A 23,882-nucleotide genomic window follows, 5' to 3' on the forward strand; every position below is an offset into this window, starting at 1 on the left:
ACCAGTTCAGTAATGAGTTTCATTTCTTCCCTCCAAGGTGGACAGTCGATGATTAGTCAGTTATAAAGCGCTGCCTCTGGGGAGAAGAGGCTGCTAACACCAGATTTATGAGCTCAGTTATCGCTTGTTCAGATGTAGACTGAGGAGGCAGCGCAGGCAAGGCCAAGTCACTTCAATGCACTGTGCTCAGCTGACCAAGGCCCTATGAACTCTCACATGACCAGAGAGAAGACAGAGCAAGGATGGGAGACCTTGGTAGACAGGGTCAGCAGGCAGAACCAGACTCCCGGTTTCCCCCAGCACAAGGTCGCCTGTACTCAAAGCACAATTCTTTCATCTTCCTTAAAATGGCAATCTGGGTGACACACAGGGTAAGAGCTTGAGTGTAAGGATGACTTTCTCCCCCACAGCTGAGGCCCATCTCTAGGTTCCAGAAGAACACTGATAGACTGAGTCAATATCTTTCCTGTATCCTGACAAGTGGGAGTATCAAATGTATCAAGGCCATTTTCTCCCTCTCTCGCTCTCCAGTGGTCTTGGGCACCACCTTCTCCTCAAGAGAACAGATGAGACAGGGAGTGAAGACGCACTAATACACCCCCCCCCCCCCCCATCCCTTAACTGGAAAGGAAACCCATGATTTCAGAACTACTCTCTCTTATGCACCTTCACTCAACACCAGCCCCCCCCCAAGCCACAGAGCCTATATGAGGTGCTTCTGCCTGGTTAAAAGCACAAGCACCACAGCCATTACGGAGGAAGTGAATTATCAAGGTTCTCCAGCTAAATTATCTGTAAACCTAATGCACTGGGGCCATGTGTGGCGTTGACAGTCGTCGGTCAGAGACGCCACCGACAGACAGCTGATCTGATCTGGACCAAACGCCACAGTGCCTGTGAAGTGTGAACAAAAGCAAGCTAGACACTGAGGTGTCCACCGACTGTACTGGGGACAGCTTAGATCAAAGCACAGACTTGAGTCTAGGGTGCCTCATTAGCTATGCATGAGGAACAACATGCTTCTCGTTAAAGGCGGAGTGAGATTTCAAAAGGCAAAATGTCTCCCTGTGCAGAAATTGAGATGCAGACAGTCCTGTTGTCTCCCAGTCTGGGAAGAGCCAAGTGATTGCATAATGCTCCGTCAGGCATGAGAGAGAGGAAGCGTTGTTCACACCTCAGTGTAGCTGTCAAACCTAATGCACAGCCCACCAGGCACAGCATAGCGCTCCTCCAACCGGACAGACCGGATGGACCGGCGTGGCAGGGAGATGAGGGGAGAGAGTGAGGGCGGCGTGCCAGGGCGATGAAGGGAGAGAGTGAGGGAGAGGAAGCACAACCAGTTCCAAGGACAAAAACACAGGTTTTTCTATTTCAAAACAGAAAATAGGTCTCGTAACCTTATGTAGCCCACACTACGGAGTGGGACCGCCAAAAGAAGTGCATCTTATTTATTCTCAACCGTTCTCCCTCTGAGGGACCCTCCACTCGGATCATTTTCTCCCCAGGTACTCAGTGAAGTACACTTCAAAAATGCCTGCTTCCGTCATAATAAGACCATTAGAGATTGAGAAAGCTGTGAACAAGACAACACATAATGCATCCCTAATGACAGAACGTTAGGTAAAAGCAGGCAGCACAGAAACTAAGTGATCACACACACACACACAACTACCCTCCCTGGACAATGCAAATTTCACACTGCAAATAAAGGAACAATTTACAAAAATGAGCCTTGAAGCAGAGAATACAAATATTCTCAGTGCCTTTGGCTTCGACTGTAGACCCGTTTCCCCATTCAGACCACTGTGGGTTAGTTATTACCCATTGCTACCCTACTTTTCATCTGAGACAGTCTCTCTCTATGGGAGTCATTAACCGCGAGAGCGACGACATTGCAATGCTGCCTCAAGGTTAGAGCCACAGTAAGCAAACACTTACTGGGGATTTTAAACAAATGAAGAAGTTATTGAACAACCAGCCACAAACTAGATTTCATGGAAGCGGACATTTGGGACCGTTTTCAACAGAAACACAAGACACTTCAGAGGATACAAATCATGCCTTAAATTAAACTGCATATTAAAAAGAGGAAGAGGTCCAATGAAAACTCCCTGGGGTCCAATAGATAAGAACAGCTGTGTTGAATGGTCATCGATTTAGGAGGGAATGTTAGTGTAAAATAATGAGGGTCAGACCATAGGGCCAAATTCATTTTTGCACCGTTACGTGACCGCAATAATCATCTCCAAAAACAGTGCAGCCGAGGCCAAGCAATATAAGGAAAGGCTAATGTAAGGGAAAAGTCAAATTGATGGAATTATCTTTGCCTCTTAGTCAAAGGACAAACTAGGCAGCTCAAAGCCAATAATGGAAGGCCGCAAAAGCAAAATTATAGAGAAAGTGCCAGGACGTCAAAGTTTGACAGTGGATTCCTGCTCGATGAAAATGCATTAGCTACAACAGAGAGATGCGGATCAATAAAACAAACATGGAACACTCAATTGAGCCGAGACCCAACTGCTGGGAAATAAACAGTGCATTAGAGGATTGACTAGAGCTCCCAACTTTACATTATTAGATTATGCTTTAAAGGAAATTAGGCACACATTGTTAAACAGGAAGAGGCTGGTACGGAGAGGGAAAACGCATGGTATTCAAGGTGGAGGCAACACAATGCTGCATTCAGCCATTGCTAAACCAAGGACGAAGACATCACAGTCTGACGACACCATGTCCTGTCTCTTTTCCGAGACCTAGAACGGGCAAAACATCTAGGAACTGACATCTAGGAACTGACGAGTACAGAGTTCTGGTTTCTCTCAAATCATGAACTGGCAACAGGATGGTGCCATCAGGATGGTGCAACCATTACAAAATTAAATTAGAATAGCTCCCATCATGTCTGGTTGGAATTTTGTTCACCTTTATAATGCCGATTACAATATAGGTGTACAATACAGTACATTCTCTAAAGACACCTCCCCATCATCTGCAGCAACACCCTCCCCCCTCCCTTCCTGAAAACCCATCTCTGCTTGGCAGCCGGCCACCAGCACAATGCAAAACACACAGGGATGAGCTACTCCTGGAGAACCAGCAGACAACAGTGGCATGGTGCATATCACAGCCATACTGCAATCCACAAAGCCAACAGCAACCTGGGTGTCCAGGTGAAGGGGCAGGCAAGCCCTCTTCGAGCCAAACTGACAACACACACAAAAACAATACACAGGCACACAGTTACCCTCGCACAAAAATATACACAGGCACACAGTTACCCGGATACACAAAAACAATACAGGCATAGTTACCCTCACACAAAAAAATAATTAGCACTGGAGGAGATACTTTAAATTATACATCAACTGGCCAGAGAAAAAAAGGGGCTTGCTGCTTTCGAGGCCTGAATCTCCAAGTGAAATTGACAGACAAGGCTGGTTGGTGGGTGCTGGGTTGCTCAACTGAATAGAGGAAGCAGAAGCAATGAGCACCTGAACATAATCTCAAAGGGGATACTGGCTGTTGTCACTTGGTATCTGTGAGTGAGTGAACACGACAAGTGGCTTGTGGAGCTCGGGGCAGAGTGGGCCCTGATATCATGATGTACGCTAACAAAATAAATGCCTGTGACTGCAGGTGCTGTCGAGGTCAGCTCGGTCAAAGCATATTCTGTGGGAACAGAGGGCATCTCTGAATTTGTGTTTGCATACCACATGCCTGGACACGGCGAATCTGATTTTGCAGTCAAATGAGCAAAGCAGTGTGGATGCGAGTTGTGGGTCTGTTGGAAGAAATTCAAAAGGAGACATATTACAGCTGGTCCTCCCTTGTAAAATGAAGTCCTAAGCTTGTTGCTGTATGAGCCTCATAAGGAAATCTCCTACTTACTGGTTTCATGAGGTGTGAAGTGCAGGGCATGGAGAGAGGGGACACTGGAGACTACAGTACCTCTTCATGCCCTGCACGTGCCCCAACGACACCCGCTTTTGACCGCCCTGCACGTGCCCCAAAGAGTCAACGACACCTGATTTTGACTACTCTGAGGGCAAATGTAGCAACGCAGGGCCATGTTATTATTTCAAATCAGAGAATCCGTTTCAAATAGTTCTCCAGGCAGAAAGGAAAATTAAGTAGATTAAAGGGCCAACTTCCCCATAAAGGGGAACTGGAGGACAGCCGTAAGCTCCAGTACAGTAGCTCCACTGATAACACAACAGGCAATATCAACAAACACGTAGGCCTGTTTGTGTGGGGGTGGGGGGGGCGGCTGTGAATTGTCAGGGACCTCATGATACGATATTATCACGATACTTACTTGGCCTCAGCCACAGGAGCACACAGGGAAACCCCAGTTGGAACCAGATGGAAACGATGCAATGAGCACACATCAAGGGACCAACCAAAAACAGCCAAGAGCACACAAACGGACTGAACTGTGTTCGTCAACAATAGATTTTGGGAACACAAGTAGCTTATCGATTTCAATGCTCCAGATGTGATGCCAACAGACATTCATCAAGAAAATCAGGATGACCAACAGCGAAAACTGCTAATCTGCTAGTTAACAGTGAGCGCAAAACAGACCACATACAAAACACCAATGCTGTTAGTCACTGCAGTGCTGGCACTCTCCTCTCTCCCTCCATCTTGTCTGCTTGCCTCTTGCGCTCTTATTAACACAGTTACAATCTCACATTCACCTAGTCACAGAACCTACCAGCTGTAGTCAATGGTTCCCACCAGTGACTGCAGTCAACTTCAAACTTCACATCTAAAATTAGCCAACAGTTCAGACTGTCGTGACTTTAAGAGACATCGTACCATCATGACAGTATGGTGGCACCTCTATCACTGGTTCACACACAAAGACCCATTGTAGTTCTCAAAGCGCTCCTGACTGCCATTCACAGACCGTGCCGAGTAGCACCATAGTTTATTAATAGGACAACAGCAACTTGAATTGAGGACTGGTTAGTTCTAAGGAGCTACTGTTGAATGGGAAAGGCCCATTGTTCCAGTAGCAGACAGTGGTCCGTACCATTCGTGTACTGTGGACTGGCCTGCATTACACTTGGGAGGCGGAGACAGCTTGTTACTTTGGGATCCATCTGGAGCTGAATACAGTAGGCTAGTAAAGCAAGCTATTGACAGAAGTGCTAAGTGACGATTTTGGGAATGTTTTTCCAAGAACAGAGACGTCCGCGTTGAGAGGTGAAGGCCCTAACAGGTGTCCGCGTTGAGAGGTGAAGGCCCTAACAGGTGTCCGCGTTGAGAGGTGAAGGCCCTAACAGGTGTCCGCGTTGAGAGGTGAAGGCCCTAACAGGTGTCCGCGTTGAGAGGTGAAGGCCCTAACAGGTGTCCGCGTTGAGAGGTGAAGGCCCTAACAGGTGTCCGCGTTGAGAGGTGAAGGCCCTAACAGGTGTCCGCGTTGAGAGGTGAAGGCCCTAACAGGTGTCCGCGTTGAGAGGTGAAGGCCCTAACAGGTGTCCGCGTTGAGAGGTGAAGGCCCTAACAGGTGTCCGCGTTGAGAGGTGAAGGCCCTTACAGGTGTCCGCGTTGAGAGGTGAAGGCCCTAACAGGTGTCCGCGTTGTGAGGTGAAGGCCCTAACAGGTGTCCATACTAAAGAAATGCTTTTTCTTGATTTATTCATCATTCACTGTCCATACAGGGTATGAATACAAATGAGACGCTGCGTAATTCAAGTGCCACTGTGTAAAAGCAATGCAGTCTCCTGCCTCGGGCATCGCCTAAGATGAGCACGTCATGATAAAACTGCACGCTGAGGGTTGTGAAAATGTTTACAACTTGCAGAAAAACTGTGGTAAGATGTTCAAATGTTTTAAAAAAAACAGGAAATACATAAGTGTTTTTTTAACAATGCTGACCAAAGCCTGTGGTCGTCCAGTCTGCAATGGGACTTATTGTTCCTCAAAAACATGTCCAAGAGTGTCACAGCACGTAGAACAAGGAACATATAGCCACTTACCAAAGACAAACACACTGTTGGTGAAAGTGGGAAAGCTTACAATACACCAAGTCTTGGTTTTGCATTTTAGCACAGTGAATGCATTGAGTCAATCCTTGAGTCAATATCTAGGGCTCCATGGAAATCGAATTTGCATAATAAACAAAAAAACTAAATCTGTCTGTTTAAGATGGATGTTTTTTTGTTGTTGCATGGGCTGCGTCTCAATCCACCTCATCCGCCAAATGGCAGCCTTCCGCATCTGTGGTGAAAGGTGGCAGAGACCACAACGGTGTTTGTCAGACCAGGCTTCTCACAAAGATGTCTGTAGCATCCGAATGGTTTGGCCTACAACACTAATATGACCACCCTATGGAAAGGTGACTCACCTAGGGCTGTTGCGGGGACCGTATCACCGCCGGTCACGAGTCATGATGGCAGTCAAATTCCATGTGACCGTTTAGTCACTAATTAAGCTTCTCCAAGCTCTGATGCTGCTGCTGGTGGTCATTAGTAGCCTACCAAAGCTGCTAACTGCCTGGTACTCAGCACTCTATTGTTCCTCTAATCACGCAATGAAAATGCCGTCGAAAATCTAATCAAACACTTCATGAGAGCCCATTTCTATAGGCTATGCAATTGCGGGATAAAACAGAGTGATGGCCTCTACTAAAAAGAGCATAACATCAGCATTCTATAGGCTAGGCCTACTATATTTATTTCTCAACTTTCCTAATATTAAGCACATTGCTTATCTTTACAACAAGAGTATAACCTGGCATGAAAATGAACCACGGAAAAAAGCGTCCTCCATTTGCTATTTAAGTGCATAGATGTATATTGTTCCTGCTGCCCTGATAAAGGGGAATTCGATTATTTTGTGTATGTAAAGACAAGATTAGCCTATCACTTATATATAACCACTTGTGAACGATACCCAGCATAAGAAGCAATGCCTTATTTTATTTTAGAGTCTCACGAACATGTGGGTGGTTTTGATCTACGATCCCCACAAGTGTCACAGGACACGTCTGATGTCGGTACCGCCGATCTGCCAACTTCTGACTGTAGCATCCGAACAGTTTGAGCTACACACTAATATGACCCCCTCTATGGAAAGGTGTGCATCTCAAGAACATGTACAAGCCTCAAGTCTCAACCTGCAGGCAGCCCTGTGTCTGTTTTTTTTAAATTAAGTATACCAAACATTCAGAACAATAGACACAGAGTGGCGGGGGGGTGGTTCGAGCAGCACCAAAACAACGACTGGTTCAGGTGCCTGTATTACTGCTGCTGTACGTAGATCCCTTCTTGTTTGCATACGTGTACTGTATGGCTGTGACTAAACTAATCTGGACTTAGCATGCTACACACTGGCTTTCATCCCGTCGCCACGTCAGGCGCAGGGAGCCATCCGATATGGCGGGAGGAGCTTCAATTTTTTTTATATATTTTTAATCTAATAATCTGCATCTCCGCTGCAGCACTTCTGATGTCCTCTTTCATAATTCAAGATACTGACTAACTGCCATTAAAACATCTATGAGGCTGCAGGCAATGATTGGTGTGAATGGGGCCGCTCCTTCCTTCCCTCCCAGTCATTCGTGACCCGGGTTAAGAGTCTCGTTTTTCTACCCGTTGCCGGGTAGAAGCGAGCGCGCATTTCCAACAATGTGTGTCAACCGACACTCAAACCCATGTGAAGAGGTTGCCGTTTCTCTCGTGTCAGTGACTATGGTTCAAAACTGGGATGGCAAAACATTGGTTCTTTGATTACCCTCCCCGCTCACCCTCCATCTCTCTGACTCAGACAAAAACATAACCACACTTCAACATTCTCTTCAAAGCTCACTGCGAAGGCTCTTTGGGTAATGCCGGCGATGGAGCGCAACAGGGATTCTCTGGTTGTTCTTGATAAATATATGGATGACGAGAACGCATTTTAAGTGCTGCTACCGAAGCAACGATACGCAGGCCAGAAGAGGAGGAGCGTTGTGAGAATTTAAAATAAATCAAGTGGATTGAATTATTTAGAAGTACAAACTGAGAATTCAACCTCGCTTTAAGACGGGAGATGGAACACCGCCACAAAAAGCAACGGTGCACCCTTATTTAACACCAGATCACCTCTCCCCTTCGCCCTCAGCCCCTGAAAGCCTGTCCATTAGGTGCAGTGAGAGGAGGAGTGCAGGGGTTACAACAGGTAAACCTACTGTATGCCCCTCTATATCCTCAGGTTCAGTCACGCAGGGCCAGGCTCTGTGCTCCATCAGCCTGTCCAAAACCCTGCTACCGTTTATCCCCCGCCTCCCCATGCTAAATGTATTTATTGTCCTGCTGTGTGGTGCAGATGAGCTCCAGCGGCTGAGTTCCCATTATTGGGTGGAGAGGGGAGCGTGGAGAAAAGAGAAAAGTCCAGAGTAAGCATTTCTGTCCGCCAGCCAGGCGCAAGACTGATGGCGGCAAAACGGAGCACAGCTCTAATCAATACGCAGCTCTCCTGATTGAAAATGGCCACCCAGACCTTGTAAGGACTGTGGCCTCTATGCACGCTTACCCTCTCAGAGAACTCAACCCAAAAAACCTACAAGGAGCCCCCCAGTCTGTACAGCCAGGTCTCACTCATCACTTGACAAACTACCCCCATCTCTTCCCCAATAGGTGTTTAGGATCATAAGTAAGGATCCTGGGCCTCTCTATGGTTAGTCACAGTGTAGAATGTGATACTTCAAAACAACCAATGAACGCACCAGCTGAAACAAAACACCATCGCTATCAGAAGAAGCAGAACTGAGAAGCTATGGTCCAGCTGAAACAAAACACCATCGCTATGGATCAGGAGAGAATCCTTGTGTGTGCTGACTGTGGACTGCCGCGGCGCGAGGCTCTTCTCTCTAGATCGACCTGAGAATCAGGTTCACAGCGTCTCGAGAATCCAGAACTGTTTAACATGCACACCTGCAAAGCCCTGATACGAGACAACATCCCCCGCCAGGCAAGGGCCTGCTTATTAGCGCTGAGGTCACAGCAGAGTAGAGGCTAGGCGATATATTGAATTAATACAAAATGTTTCAGTGAATTAAAAAAATTATTTACCTTAGTCCACATGTTGTCTTTTTTGAAGCCTGCAAAGCCCTGATACGAGACAACATCCCCTGCCAGGCAAGGGCCTGCTTGTTATTTTCAGTATTACATTGTTATCGATTACTTTAGTTTGGTTAGATCTTGCAAGAAAGACATTTCACTGTACTTGTGCATGTGACATTACAACTTGAACGCCCTCAGAGGGTGCAGCCGACCCTGCTGAAAACACCCAAGACTGCAGCAGCTTATTCAATTAGATGGACCTCACATCACAACAGAGAAATAGAGAGAGGAGAGGCAGGGAGAACAACAATCCTGAAATGCTCAGCCCCTCAAACATTTGCGGTCCTTTTTTGATCAGAGCCACTGTTAGTTAACACAGCCCCACAGTGAGCCCCACAGTGAGCCCCACAGTGAGCCCCACAGTGAGCCCCACAGTGAGCCCCACAGTGAGCCCCACAGTGAGCCCCACAGTGAGCCCCACAGTGAGCCCCACAGTGAGCCCCACAGTGAGCCCCACAGTGAGCCCCACAGTGAGCCCCACAGTGAGCCCCACAGTGAGCCCCACAGTGAGCCCCACAGTGAGCCCCACAGTGAGCCCCACAGTGAGCCCCACAGTGAGCCCCACAGTGAGCCCCACAGTGAGCCCCACAGTGAGCCCCACAGTGAGCCCCACAGTGAGCCCCACAGTGAGCCCCACAGTGAGCCCCACAGTGAGCCCCACAGTGAGCCCCACAGTGAGCCCCACAGTGAGCCCCACCCCACAGTGAGCCCCACAGTGAGCCCCACAGTGAGCCCCACAGTGAGCCCCACAGTGAGCCCCACAGTGAGCCCCACAGTGAGCCCCACAGTGAGCCCCACAGTGAGCCCCACAGTGAGCCCCACAGTGAGCCCCACAGTGAGCCCCACAGTGAGCCCCACAGTGAGCCCCACAGTGAGCCCCACAGTGAGCCCCACAGTGAGCCCCACAGTGAGCCCCACAGTGAGCCCCACAGTGAGCCCCACAGTGAGCCCCACAGTGAGCCCCACAGTGAGCCCCACAGTGAGCCCCACAGTGAGCCCCACAGTGAGCCCCACAGTGAGCCCCACAGTGAGCCCCACAGTGAGCCCCACAGTGAGCCCCACAGTGAGCCCCACAGTGAGCCCCACAGTGAGCCCCACAGTGAGCCCCACAGTGAGCCCCACAGTGAGCCCCACAGTGTCCACCTTTAGATCTGTCCGGGGATGGACTTCAAACGACTGACTGCGTCACCATCATGATCCCTTAAGGCATGCACACATTGCACTGAACGCAGATGTAGTGTTCGTCTGCTGATCGTTCAGCATGCTGTGTTTCAAGGGCCACCGGTTGAAGACGTCTGATATGCGATCCTACATGTAAAATTGGTACAAACTCAGTTCGCAAATTATGTTCAGAGGTGCCAAGTACTCTCAGCCAGCAAACTCTACTGGTGTGTCAAAGCCAAAGTTGTCGCCATTTTCTATTTTGACAAAATATTGAAAATCATCATACTGTATCTAGGGCAGAAAGTATTACAAGTTCAAATAATGCAGATTCTCTCCAGAATAAAAAAGGCACTTAATTTCATAGGCTAATTGCTAGAAATGTGTGTTTAATGAGTATAAACTGAAATGAGACAGAACGCAGGAAGGATAATGGCTTTAGAATGCACCATTGAGACAAAACAGCTGGATCTTAAACCTGCACATTATCCTGAACTCACTTCTCATGTGCTGTCCTTTGAAGTGCTTGTACAGATAAACAGCAAAACAAATGTCCTCATGTAAGCCATGTACTTGAACTGAGTGACCGGACTGCATGGACAGAATGCAGAAAGAAACATTAGCATTGTCCACTCCAGTTACCCAGGAGGAGGTTAGGAGGACTGGCTACCAAGGAACAGGAAAGGTAGCTATAGTACTAGGGAACAGAGACTGGGCGATGGAATGCCTTGATGTGTCCGTGCTCTTCCCTTTGAGGCAAGAAAGGGGTTTCCAAATTGAATACTATCACATTTCCGCCAGGCTTCACCTCTTCACAGATCTAGCTGCTACCTTCAATGGCTTGAGAGAACATGAAAGGCAGCTCTGGGATTCTGCATTCCTGTCAGAGCATTACAACCTCTGGAGCTTCTGCCTGACGTAAAGCACAGCACCACTCGTTCTGTTCCCACAGCCATCTTTAATTAATTTGTGAAGACACTCTGGGCTTTAGCGCATCATAGAGGCAAGTCAAGTGAAGCTCCCGATTCCTGCTCAGATTGAGTCTCCCTCCGTATCTCCCTCCCTCCTGTAAAGTACCACGACCCACCTCCCTCCCCCTCTGAGCAAATGCGAGGGTGGTGTGAATTACAAGGCAGAAAGCCAGAGCTCGAGATTAGAGCACAATTGCGCATCAATGAAAGTGTGGCTGGCTGCTACACACAAAATGTTATTTACAGCTCACACAAAAAATAAATTACAGGAGCAAACAGCTCAGGAGGCAGAATTATACGCTGACCTGGCAACACTTAAAGGGAAGCTGGAAAAGGGTCAGGCTGCATAATTATTATATTGCTTTTCCTCCTCCACCACCAGTCTCTAAGCAGCTCACATTGACTCTGGGGATAAAATCTAATAGTGACAACAGGTTATTGGAGGACTATAAAAAGGAAGTAGAGCGTTCTTTAACAGGGACTTGTGACTGCACGTGAATAAAGGGCTTGATCCATGCTCCCTTCTTTGATGACCATCAACCACCAATGATTTAAAGACTATAAAACTTGTATTGAGCAGAATTAAACGTATGGTTTAAATTTGCTGACAACAGTGAAATTCAACCCAGACTGATACTGAGTAACTTTTAGTTCAACAGAAACCAATTATGATTTTACGAGGCTTCTTTAAAATACAGGACCATATGAAACAGGGTAACAGTCATTTCACCACTGAAAATTATCATTTAACATCACATTCAAGTGGAAAGGTAATGACAACCTGCTCTGAGACCAGTTGTTTAAACATGACCATCTGAGGAGACGGCGTTATCAAAGTTGATAGCTTGTAACGTTCTCCCCTAGGGTTGAATTACTGTCTACTCTCTGTCAAAAAGATCCATGTAAATGAGGAAACTTCGTAGTAATATGGTAGCCAATAAGCTACCGTTAACCTTTGGTAAAACTAGCCAGCATACTTTCATTGGTAGCAAGAAGCATCACTCTGCTGACAGAGTATATTATCCTGATAATTGCTTGACAGAATAGCAAGAGGCGGTTGGCTAGCTATATTCTCGATTAGCTATATTCGGCTAACGTTAGCTGGCTATAGCTACCTACCAAACATGCCGCATAAACTTGAGTGCCGGGTGGCTGCCTAGCCATGTGTATTGCTGCCATACATACCAAACGGTTCAGTCTTCTCCGTAGCATATTTCAGTATTTTCTTCAGTCTTCTTTGGTGACTGGGGACACCAACGAACTAATAGTTTCAACCAACTTACTATAGGCTCTGTTTGAGCTTTTCTGATATGTAACTTCGCATGTATATTAGTTAATAACTAGCTCTCTATCCAGCTATGTTCTACCCTAGTAGTCCTTCTGGCTACATGGAATGCCGCAGCGATTCTAAATTGTTTCCATTTTGTTTGAATTCGAGCTCTTCTAACCATTCGCATTATACCTTTTAAATATGAATCGCGTTGCGGTGTTACTGTGCTAGTCGTGCTTCCCGGTGCAAAACGTTGAAATGATCCGCGACATCCTGTAGTACTATGCGCTGTTGCTGTCTTCCCCAAATGAATCGTCGCATACAAATCAACTCGCCGCGCGGTGTGGCCGACATACAAAAAGTAAGTTCAATGTTGATTCGTACACACGTCGGACTCGCTTACTACCGCCCCCTTGTCTTCTTTTAGCCAAACCCTGTCAAACATTCTTTTTTTTACAACCCCCACAACCATCCCACGTTTTAAGGCCGGGTTCAAGTGCTAGTCTGAAATAGGAAACTTGGAAATGTCCGACTTCCAAACTGGTTGTAGTTATACACGTGCCGCGTTCAACGAATAAGCAAGTCGGAAATATCAGAGTTTCCTAGTTCCTACTAGTATATGAACGCAGCCATAAGCCCTGCCCATTGAAGGTACGACGGTGAGGGGGTGTGCTGGGATTTGTAGTCATAAGTCTATTGGTGAACAACTTTAGCTATTTCCTTTTCATAAAGTCTTATCTATCCTGTATCAGTGTCAACAGTAAAGATTACCCAAATATAATATCCAATAATCAGTTCAGTAGTCCCAGCACAAAGCAAAAAGTTGAGTTCAAGACGTTATATACAGAATATGAGCTATGATGCTTACCCCGCAAAGTATTGTAGACTGTGAAAAAAAATCCGTCGGTTTTTTTAGTATCTGTACTTTACTTTACTGTTTATATTTTAGACAACGTATAATTTTACTTCACTACATTCCTAAAGAAAATAATGTACTTTTAACTCATACATTTCCCCTGACACCTGAAAGTACTCATTATATTTTGAATGCTAAGCAGCACAGGGAAATGGTCCAATTCACTCAGTTATCAAAAGATCATCCCTGGTCATCTCCACTGCCTCTGATCTGGCGGACTCATTAAACACAAATGCTTTATTTGTAATTCATGTCTGAGTATTGGAGTGGGCCCCTGGCTATCCATAAATAAATAAGAAATGGTGACTTCTGGTTTGCTTGAATGAATAAGAAATTATTTATACTTTTACGTTTTTTTATTTTAGCAATTACATTTACTTTTGATACTTAAGTATATTTAATACCAGATACTTTTAGACTTTTACTCAAGTAGTATTTTACTGTGTGACTAACGTTTACTTCAGTCATTTTCTATTAAGGTATCTTTACTTTTACTCAAATATGACAATTGAGTACTTTGTCCACCGCTGGCCATTTGTGTAGACTGCTATACCTAATGTACTTGTGGGCTGCTGTTGATGAGCAGATCATGATGGTGAGCAGTGGTGTAAAGTACTTAAGTAAAAATACTTTTGAAGTACTACTTAAGTAGATTTTTGGAGTATCTGTACTTTACTTTACTATTTATATTTTTGACAACTTTTACTTTTACTTCACTATATTCCTAAAGAAAATACTGTGTATTTTACTCCATACATTTTCCCTGACAACCAAAAGTACTCTTTACATTTTGAAAGCTTAGCAGGACAGGAGAATTGTCATATTTTGACTCTGGCCTGGCAGACTCACTAAAAACAAATGCATCTTTTAATGTCTGAGTGTTGGAGTTTGCCCCTGGCTATACATACATTTTTTAAAAATAAGAAAATTGTGCCTTCTGCTTTGCTTAATATCAGGAATTTTCAATTATTTATAGTTTTACTTTTCATGCTTTAGTATATTTGAGCAATTACATTTACTTGATACTTAAGTATATTTTAAACCAAATACTTTTAGTCTTTTACTCAAGTTGTATTTTACTGACTGACTCACTTTTACTTGAGTAACTTTCTATTACGGTATCTATACTTTTACTGAAGTATGAAAATTGGGTACTTTTTCCACCACTGATGTTGAGATCCATATGCTTGACTCTATCTCCTCCATGTGGCTTTATAGTGAACTGCAAACAGTTTTTCTCAAAAACTTGAAAGTGTTTATTGAAACAATTGAAAACAGAAAAAGCTTATTTCCTATCTTCAATATCAACATAGTACATCTACAATGGAAGAGAAATGTATTTAAATTTAATCGCAAGTGATCACAATGAAACATAAGGATAATAAAGTAGGTAGCTTCCATAAATGTGATGTTTATTTTCTATTTAACACATAGGCCTAAGTATAGGATCCATTGATCAGTTTTCTTCCCTCATCTCATCATCCTCTCAGGCCTAGAGGTTGAAAAAAAGGGAGCTATCCTGGCATCTCACAGAGCTGGAATCCCTGGTCCTCTTCCTGGACACCTTTGGCCCTTTAGGGGTGGGCCACAGGTCAGGTAGGCCTAATGTGGGTCCTCCAGGTATGGCATTTACATACCTCAAGTAGTCCATGTACTGCTCTACGTCCACTCTGTTAAAATAGCTGCAACTTATCCATGTAAGTTGCAGTAAGTTGCAGCTCTACGTCCACTCTGTTCAAATGTTCATAAATGACCAGCATGGTCGTATAATAATAAGGCATAACAGTTGAAACTGGAGCAGCAGCACAGTCAGATGGACTGGGGACAGCAAGGAGTCATCATGTCAGGTAGTCCTGGGGCATGGTCCTAGGGCTCAGGTCCTCCGAGAGAGAGAGAGAGAAAAAAAGAGAGAATTAGAGAGAGCATATGTGGGGTGGCCTGTCCTCTTCTGGCTGTGCCGGGTGGAGATTAAAACAGAACATGGCCAAGATGTTCAAATGTTCATAAATGATCAGCATGTTCGAATAATAAGAAGGCAGAACAGTTGAAACTGGAGCAGCAGCACGGCCAGGTGGACTGGGGACAGCAAGGAGTCATCATGTCAGGTAATCCTGGGGCATGGTCCTAGGGCTCAGGTCCTCCGAGAGAGAGAAGGAGAGAATTAGAGAACGCACACTTAGATTCACATAGGACACCGAATAGGACAGGAGAAGTACTCCAGATATAACAAACTGACCCTAGCCCCCTGACACATAAACTACTGCAGCATAAATACTGGAGGCTGAGACAGGAGGGGTCAGGAGACACTGTGGACCCATCCGAGGACACCCCCGGACAGGGCCAAACAGGAAGGATATAACCCCACCCACTTTGCCAAAGCACAGCCCCCACACCACTAGAGGGATATCTTCAACCACCAACTTACCATCCTGAGACAGGGCCGAGTATAGCCCACAAAGATCTCCGCCATGGCACAACCCAAGGGGGGGCGCCAACCCAGACAGGATGACCACATCAGTGAATCAACCCACTCAGGTGACGCACCCCTTCCAGGGACGGCATGAGAGGGCCCCAGTAAGCCAGTGACTCACTCTCCCCGACAACTCACCCCGACCTCTCTCCCCGACAACTCTCCCCGACCTCTCTGCCTGTCCTCTCTCCCTGATCTCTTGAACTGACTTGAGATTTAAACAAATTAGTAATCGTATTGTTAGCTTGAGTGTATTTACATAATTGGTACTCTTCTCTAATATCTCAATTTACAAATCCCTTTTTAATTCCTCCTCTTATCATTTTGTACACTAACATTTTGTACACTAACAAAAGCAAGACTTGCTTGATCGACTTGGTGAGTAGGGTCAGGTAACATACTCCATTCATGTTACATTTCCAAGTCATCCACAGTTAGTCTAGAAGTTCATCTGAAGTAATTTCCTCCAGGTGTAGAAGATTCTGACAGTGTCTGTCTGTGTTTAGAGTGTTGAGTTTCCACTGTTACCATGCCAACAGCACCACATGATGAAGTTCACTGAAGTGGCATCAAGGGTTGAAAAGTCTGAATATATATATATATATATATATTTACAGTAACTTACATTCACCATGGCTGTTATGATCTCATGAGTATGTTCTGTCATCTAACCCAGGAGGTGATTATCACAGAACAGCCTGCTATGGCAGTAGTTCTAGGCTACTGCTACCCATGTAGATACTTGATTAAATGACAGACAACTTCTGTTCTTCTGAGGCACACATGTCAATTTGTGGATATTTCCACATTATATACATAAATCATACTTTGTCACACCCATAGAACTAGAATTCGAATTCTGGTCCCACCTCCCTAACTGTGGGCTGATCATCATGGTGAGTTCTGTGTGCTTGACTTTATCTCCCTGTGTGGAACTGCAATTCATGTACTGTCTAATGTTTGCTTCTCATCGTCTGATCTAGGCCTATAGAGTTAGTGGAAGTTGAGTAAGCATCAAATTCATCCATGTGTGTACAAAGGAAGATTCTTTTAACATGTTAATTAATAAAGTTTCTTGTCAATTAAAGTAACAGTCCAGTGAACCTCACTTTTCAAAGTTAATATTCTCTTAATAAAGACAAATAATGTTGTTGACTCATCCGAATCTCGTATTTGTACAAACACATCAAACTTGTATCTCAAACAGGCATTTAAAAAATAAGGGGGAAAAAGTCAACTGGAAGTGTCAGTTCACGAAAGGCTTTTATTTTTACATGGGGGTGAGATATTTGTTGAAAAGACAGGGTTTCAGATGTTTTCAGAAGATGGGCAAGGACTCTGCTGTCCTTGCTTCATGGGGAAGCTGGTTCCACCACTGGGGTGCCAGGACAGAGAAGACCTTTGACTGGGCTGAGCAGAGCAGGAGCTGCTCTCCCTTAGTGGTGTGAGGGCCAAGAGACCAGAAGATGCAGAACAGAGTACACGGTTTGGGCTGTAGGGTTTGAGCGTAGCCTGATGGTAGAGAGGGGAGGAGCAGGGTGACATGGGAGAACTTGAGACGGTTGAACACCAGGCAGGATGCAGCATTCTGGATAAGTTGCAGGGGTTTGATGGCACAAGCAGGGAGCCCAGCCAAAAGCAAACATTTCACACATACATTTTATTCATTTAGCAGACACTCTTATCCAGAGCAATTTACAGTAGTGCAGCGTTTCCCAAACTCGGTCCCCAGGACCCCGAAAGGTGCACATTTAGATTTTTGCCCTAACACTACAGAGCTGATTCAAATGATCAACGCTTGATGATTAGTTGGTTATTTGAATCAGCTGTGTAGTGCTAGGACGAAAAACAAAATGTGCACCCCTTTGGGACTTGAGGACCGAGTTTGGGAAACGCTGCAGTAGTGAGTTCATTTTTGTGCTGCAACTTTAAATCAATTGCAATTTTAAAACTTTAAATCATTGAATAATATTTCTGTATAACAAAAATAATAGGCATATGGATGAATGTATTCAACTTCTAGGCTATTCAACTTACCTCTTTGCCAAATATTCCATTATGCATCAACACATTTATTCAACAATGTATATTTTCGTGAGATACATTTATTCAATAGTGGTCAAATTATTCCAAAGGGTTCAATCTCATATTTCCTAGATCAAACACTACACCATTAGGTCAATCTAATAGAATCACAACCGCAATGGTTTTAGAGCACACAAATCAACAAGTTGTATGTAGGTGTCAACATCATTTTGGGGCCTAAAATATCAAATGGAGTTTCGGTCATTCCGAATATCTCCACACGACGGCAGCGCAGTAAAGCCAATGAAACGGCTACTTGCAGGCGGCAGGCACGGCTATATTTCCGTGGCCTCACATTATTGTCTCCATGGAACTGAATAAGTAGCCTAACTAATAATGTACTCTGCTGTCAAACTAGCTATCAAACTAGAAGAGCTTGAGAAAAAGTAGCAAATAATGTTTTGTCTCTTCACACTGTGTTCCATGTGGTGTATGGCTGTAACCTAGATTATGTGTGTTATCAGGTTGCACAGCAGTTGATTGTTGTGTGTAGTGTATCAGGTTGCACAGCAGTTGATTGTTGTGTGTAGTGTATCAGGTTGCACAACAGTTGATTGTTGTGTGTAGTGTATCAGGTTGAACAGCAGTTGATTGTTGTGTGTAGTGTATCAGGTTGAACAGCAGTTGATTGTTGTGTGTAGTGTATCAGGTTGCACAACAGTTGATTGTTGTGTGTAGTGTATCAGGTTGAACAGCAGTTGATTGTTGTGTGTAGTGTATCAGGTTGAACAGCAGTTGATTGTTGTGTGTAGTGTATCAGGTTGCACATTAAAACAACCCAGAAGCCTAAATTGGTTTCTTATTCTACAAATGTTACTTACCCGGGTATTGTTTAATCTGTTACTTAAACATTACTTTTGAATATTTTACTTTCATAATGCTCTAACAATAAAGAGGGGGTGCTAATTTATGTTGCAATTTCTCCAACACACACTATATATATACAAAAGCATGTCCTTCAAATTAGTGGAATTGGCTATTTCAGCCACACCAGTTGCTGACAGATGTATAAAATTGAGCACACAGCCATGCAATCTCCATAGTTTAACATTGGCAGTAGAATGGCCTTATTGAAGAGCTCAGTGACTTTTAATGTGGCACCGTCATAGGATGCCACTTTTACAAGTCAGTTCGTCAAAGTTCTGCCCTGCTAGAGCTGCCCCGGCAACAACGACGCCACACAAGCTCACAGAACGGTCCACCCGAGTGCTGAACTGGTATCGCGTAAAAATCATCTGTCCGCGATTGCAACACTACCGAGTTCCAAACTGCCTCTGGAAGCAGTAACAGTTTGGGGAAGGCACTTTCCTGTTTCAGCATAACAATGCCCCCGTGATCAAAGCAAGGTCCGTACAGAAATTGTTTGTTGAGATAGGTGTGGAGCACCTTGACTTGCCTGCACAGAGCCCCGGCTTCAACTCCAACAAACACCTTTGGGATGAATTGGAACACCGACTGCAAGCCAGGCCTAATCTCCCAACATCAGTTCCCGACCTCACTAACACTCTTGTGGCTGAATGGAAGCAAGTCCCTGCTGCAATGTTCCAGCATCTAGTGGAAAGCCTTCCCAGAAGATGGGAGGTTGTTATAGCAGCAAAGGAGGAACCAACTCAACATTAATGCCCATGATATTGGAATGAGATGTTCAACGAGCAGGTGTCCACATACTTTTGGTCATGTAGTGTATGTGTACATATGAAATATTAGTGTGACCAGGCTTAGTCTTTGGGATGTAGTAGTGCTTGTAGATTTTTTTATAGCATTTAACCTTTTACTGAAATAGGCTAAATCAGGGTCACACAGAGTGTTTCTTACTAGTCTTAAACAAATCTACTTTGAAACAACAGTATACACCTCACACACATGGTTATGGGCTTTAAAAAAAGAAGACACCTGTACCATGTCAGATATAGAGTTGAAATGTATTACATTTTGAGTTTGCATCCCAATATTACACTTTATATACATCACAGAAGACTGAAATATAACAAAACGGTTTGACATAGAAACACCAGATATTTTGCAGTTTAATTTTTGCTTTTGTTTATTGATGATGAAATTATGAAAAATATGAATAACATTCCACGCATGAGGCCATTAGGTCATTTGAATGCAGGAAAGGGCTACAGCAATGTCTGTTCCTCTGCTACCATTTTAACATGACCTGTAGGCTACTTGTGATACATGGTATGGATCCAAATAACACTTTTGTAATGTTGAGAAATGTAGTATTGTAATGAAACGAGTTATAAAAGAGGAATGGCTGTGACATTTAAAGCACTGCCCTACTCCTCATATGTAATCCCTAAAGGGAACCCACTTGGCAATAACTGATTGAATCAACGTTGTTTCCACGTTGAAAAAAGACATACAGTACCAGTCAGAAGTTTGGACACACCTACTCATTCAAGGGTTTTTCTTGATTTTTTACTACTTTCCACATTCTAGGATAATAGTGAAGACGTCAGAACTATGAAATAACATCATGTAGTAACCAAAAAAGTGTTAAACAAATGAAAATATATTTTATATTTGAGATTCTTTAAATAGCCACCCTTTGCCTTGCTGACAGCTTTGCACACTCTTGGCAATCTCTCAACCAACTTCATGAGGTAGTCACCTGGAATGCATTCCAATTAACAGGTTGTTAATTGTTAAAAGTTAATGTGTGGAATTTCTTTCCTTCTTAATGTATTTGAGCCAATCAGTTGTGTTGTGACAAGGTAGGGGTGGTATACAGAAGATAGCCCTATTTGGTAAAATAGGGTCCACATTAGGGTAAATAGGGTCTGAAGTCCATATTATGGCAAAAACATCTCAAATAAGCAAAGAAAAACCAAATCTGGAAAATTTCAAGAACTTTCTTGACAGTTTCTTCAAGTGCAGTCGCAAAAACCATCAAGCGCTATGATGAAACTGCTTCTCATGAGGACTGCCATAGGAAAGGAAGACCCAGAGTTACCTCTTCTGCAGAGGATAAGTTCATTGGAGTTACCAGCCTCAGAAATTGCAGCCAAAATAAATGCTTCACAGAGTTCAAGTAACCGACACATCTCAACATCAACTGTTCAGAGGAGACTGTGTGAATCAGGCCTTCATGGTAAAATTGATACAAAGAAACCACTTCTAAAGGACACCAATAATGAGAAGAGACTTGATTGGGCCAGGAAACACGAGCAATGGACATTAGACCGGTGGAAATCTGTCCTTTGGACTGATGAGTCCAAATTTACAGATTTTTGGTTCCAACTGATGTCTTGGAGACGCAGATTAGGTGAACGGATGATCTCCACATGTGTGGTTCCCACCGTGAAGCATGGAGGAGGAGGTGTGTTGGTGTGGGGGTGCTTTACTGGCGACACTGTCAGTGATTCATTTAGAATTCAAGGCACACTTAACCAGCATGGCTACAAGAGCATTCTGCAGCAATATGCCATCCCATCTGGTTTTGCTTAGTGGGACTATCATTTGTTTTTCAACAGGACAATGACCCAACACACCTCCAGGCTGTGTAAGGGCTATTTGACCAAGAAGGAGCATGATGGAGTGCTGCATCAGATGACCTGGCCTCCACAATCACCCGACCTCAACCCAATTAAGATGGTTTGGCAGGAGTTGGACCGCAGAGTGAAGGAAAAGCAGCCAACAAGTGCTCAGAATATATAATTCCTTCAAGACTGTTGGAAAAGCATTACTCATAAAGCTGGTTGAGAGAATGCCAAGAGTGTGTAAAGCTGTCATCAAGGCAAAGGGTGGCTACTTAAATATATTTAGATTTGTTTAACACTTTTTTGGTTACTACATGATTCCATATGTGTTATTTCATAGTTTCGATGTCTTCACTATTGTTCTACAATGTAGAAAATAGTAAATAAATAAAAACCCTTGAATGAGTAGGTGTGTCCAAACTTTTGACTGGTACTGTATATGTGATGACGTTGTATCAACGTTGAAAACTGATCGGACTTGCAAAAAGTGGGAATTTTGTATTTTTTTCATCTAACTTTTAAACTAAATCCAATGACATGGTGAATTTTAAGTTGAATTGATGTTAGCTGACAAAATGACAACTACAGTGCCTTGCGAAATTATTCGGCCCCCTTGAACTTTTCTGACCTTTTGCCACATTTCAGGCTTCAAACATAACGATATAAAACTGTATTTTTTTGTGAAGAATCAGCAACAAGTGGGACACAATCATGAAGTGGAACGACATTTATTGGATATTTCAAACTTTTTTAACAAATCAAAAACAGAAAAATTGGGCGTGCAAAATTATTCAGCCCCTTTACTTTCAGTGCAGCAAACTCTTTCCAGGAGTTCAGTGAGGATCTCTGAATGATCCAATGTTGACCTAAATGACTAATGATGATAAATACAATCCACCTGTGTGTAATCAAGTCTCCATATAAATGCACCTGCACTGTGATAGTCTCAGTCATTGGATCATTCAGAGATCCTCATTGAACTTCTGGAGAGAGTTTGCTGCACTGAAAGTAAAGGGGCTGAATAATTTTGCACACCCAATTTTTCAGTTTTTGATTTGTGATTGTGTCCCACTTGTTGTTGATTCTTCACAAAAAAATACAGTTTTATATCTTTATGTTTGAAGCCTGAAATGTGGCAAAAGGTCGCAAAGTTCAAGGGGGCCGAATACTTTCGCAAGGCACTGTAGATGTTGAAATAATGTCTGTGCCCAGTGGGAAGTACAGTGGTGACTATAGCGCCCCCCTTCCCTCCACAGTTTAGAAGGCATTCCTCCACTGCCTCTTCCCCTGTGTGTATCAGTCTTGTGAATCCAAACTGACAGTCCCCATGGAGGAGCCTTGGCTTGGTGGAGTTGGGAAACTTCCCCAGCCATCTGTCCTAGTGATGCCCCCCTCCCTCCACGCATCCCTCATTCCCACACTGGGCCTTTGTCAGCAGCTCCTGTCCCTGGACTAGGCGTGGTGTACGCGGAGGCTGGGGCGACCATGGGTGCTTTCACAGGCACCTGCAGATGGGACAAAGGGCCAAGGGTGCTGGGCCTGAAGACAGATTGATGCTTTGTGCGTTGAGGCAAGAGAGTGTGTGTGTGTGTGTGTGTGTGTGTGTGAAGGGTATTGGGAGGTAGTGTACTTAGCTAGCTGAGAAGTTTTGGGGGAGAGGGTTAGGGGTGCGGGGGGGGGGGTTGGTGGTCTGTCACTCCAGTCTGTGTGAGTCCAAGCTTTAGAGGACCCTGCGAGATTGACAGCTTTTGTGGGCTGCGTCTCCACACAATGGTGGTGCTTTAATGGGCGGTAAAGCTAGAGTAGAGCTTTGGGGAACGATTGAGGGGAGGTGGTGGTTGGTCGTGGTGGTGGTTGTGGTGGGGAGGGATTAATGGATGGGGGGGGATTACTGCTTTGCTTAGAGGGTACCAATTCATAGGCAGTCCAGGCCTCGTTATTCACTGAATGCATCCAGTGCAGGAATGCAGCAGCATCAATTAGAATGTGTTAGCAGCAGATAGCAAGGCGCAGAAGAAAACCCTTTCTCTCTCTTTTGGTTCCAGGACAACACAGTCCCACTATAGGAGGTGTCAGAGCCACAAAGCCTTTTTTGTGGCTCTCTCTCCATTACATTACCAGTGCAATATGTAAGGTGGAGACTCTTTTGATTGAAATTAAGTGGAAAAAACACTAAATCCTATTTTTATTCAGCAGGAATAATGGTGTTATAGTCTATAAAGGTCTTTAACTTCTTATCTGTGGCTTGAAATCTCCCCCTGGCTTTCTCTGCTCTCTCAGTGTCTTACTCTCATTCGGAGCATTATATTTATTCAGTGGTGAAGGGTCAAAGACAGACTGTTCAACAGAGCTGCTTGTAGCCTTAACTGCCGCATCACTTCTAATGTGTAACAGTGGGTCAGCGGTTT

The 23,882-nt window shown here is 44.4% G+C and overlaps 1 protein-coding gene across 6 annotated transcripts in view; it reads right to left on the bottom strand.

Annotated features, from left to right (window-relative positions):
• LOC109905141 (phospholipid-transporting ATPase IG) overlaps positions 1–12,977 on the bottom strand; it is a 71,289-nt gene extending 58,312 nt beyond the window's left edge. For 5 of the 6 annotated variants that reach the window (XR_004203021.1, XM_020502348.2, XM_020502350.2 and 2 more), the window contains exon 1: positions 12,431–12,976. Coding sequence is in view for 5 of the 6 variants with exons in the window: in XM_020502348.2 (XP_020357937.1) it covers positions 12,431–12,457 (27 nt within the window). In the remaining variant the exon portion in view is untranslated. Of the gene's footprint in view, positions 1–12,430 lie in introns of all 6 variants that reach the window. The other variant, XM_031790080.1, reaches the window with a different exon arrangement.
• Between the last annotated feature and the right edge of the window lie 10,905 nt (positions 12,978–23,882).

This window comes from Oncorhynchus kisutch, linkage group LG15 (assembly GCF_002021735.2).
Source record: "Oncorhynchus kisutch isolate 150728-3 linkage group LG15, Okis_V2, whole genome shotgun sequence".
In the NCBI taxonomy this organism is placed as follows: domain Eukaryota; kingdom Metazoa; phylum Chordata; class Actinopteri; order Salmoniformes; family Salmonidae; genus Oncorhynchus; species Oncorhynchus kisutch.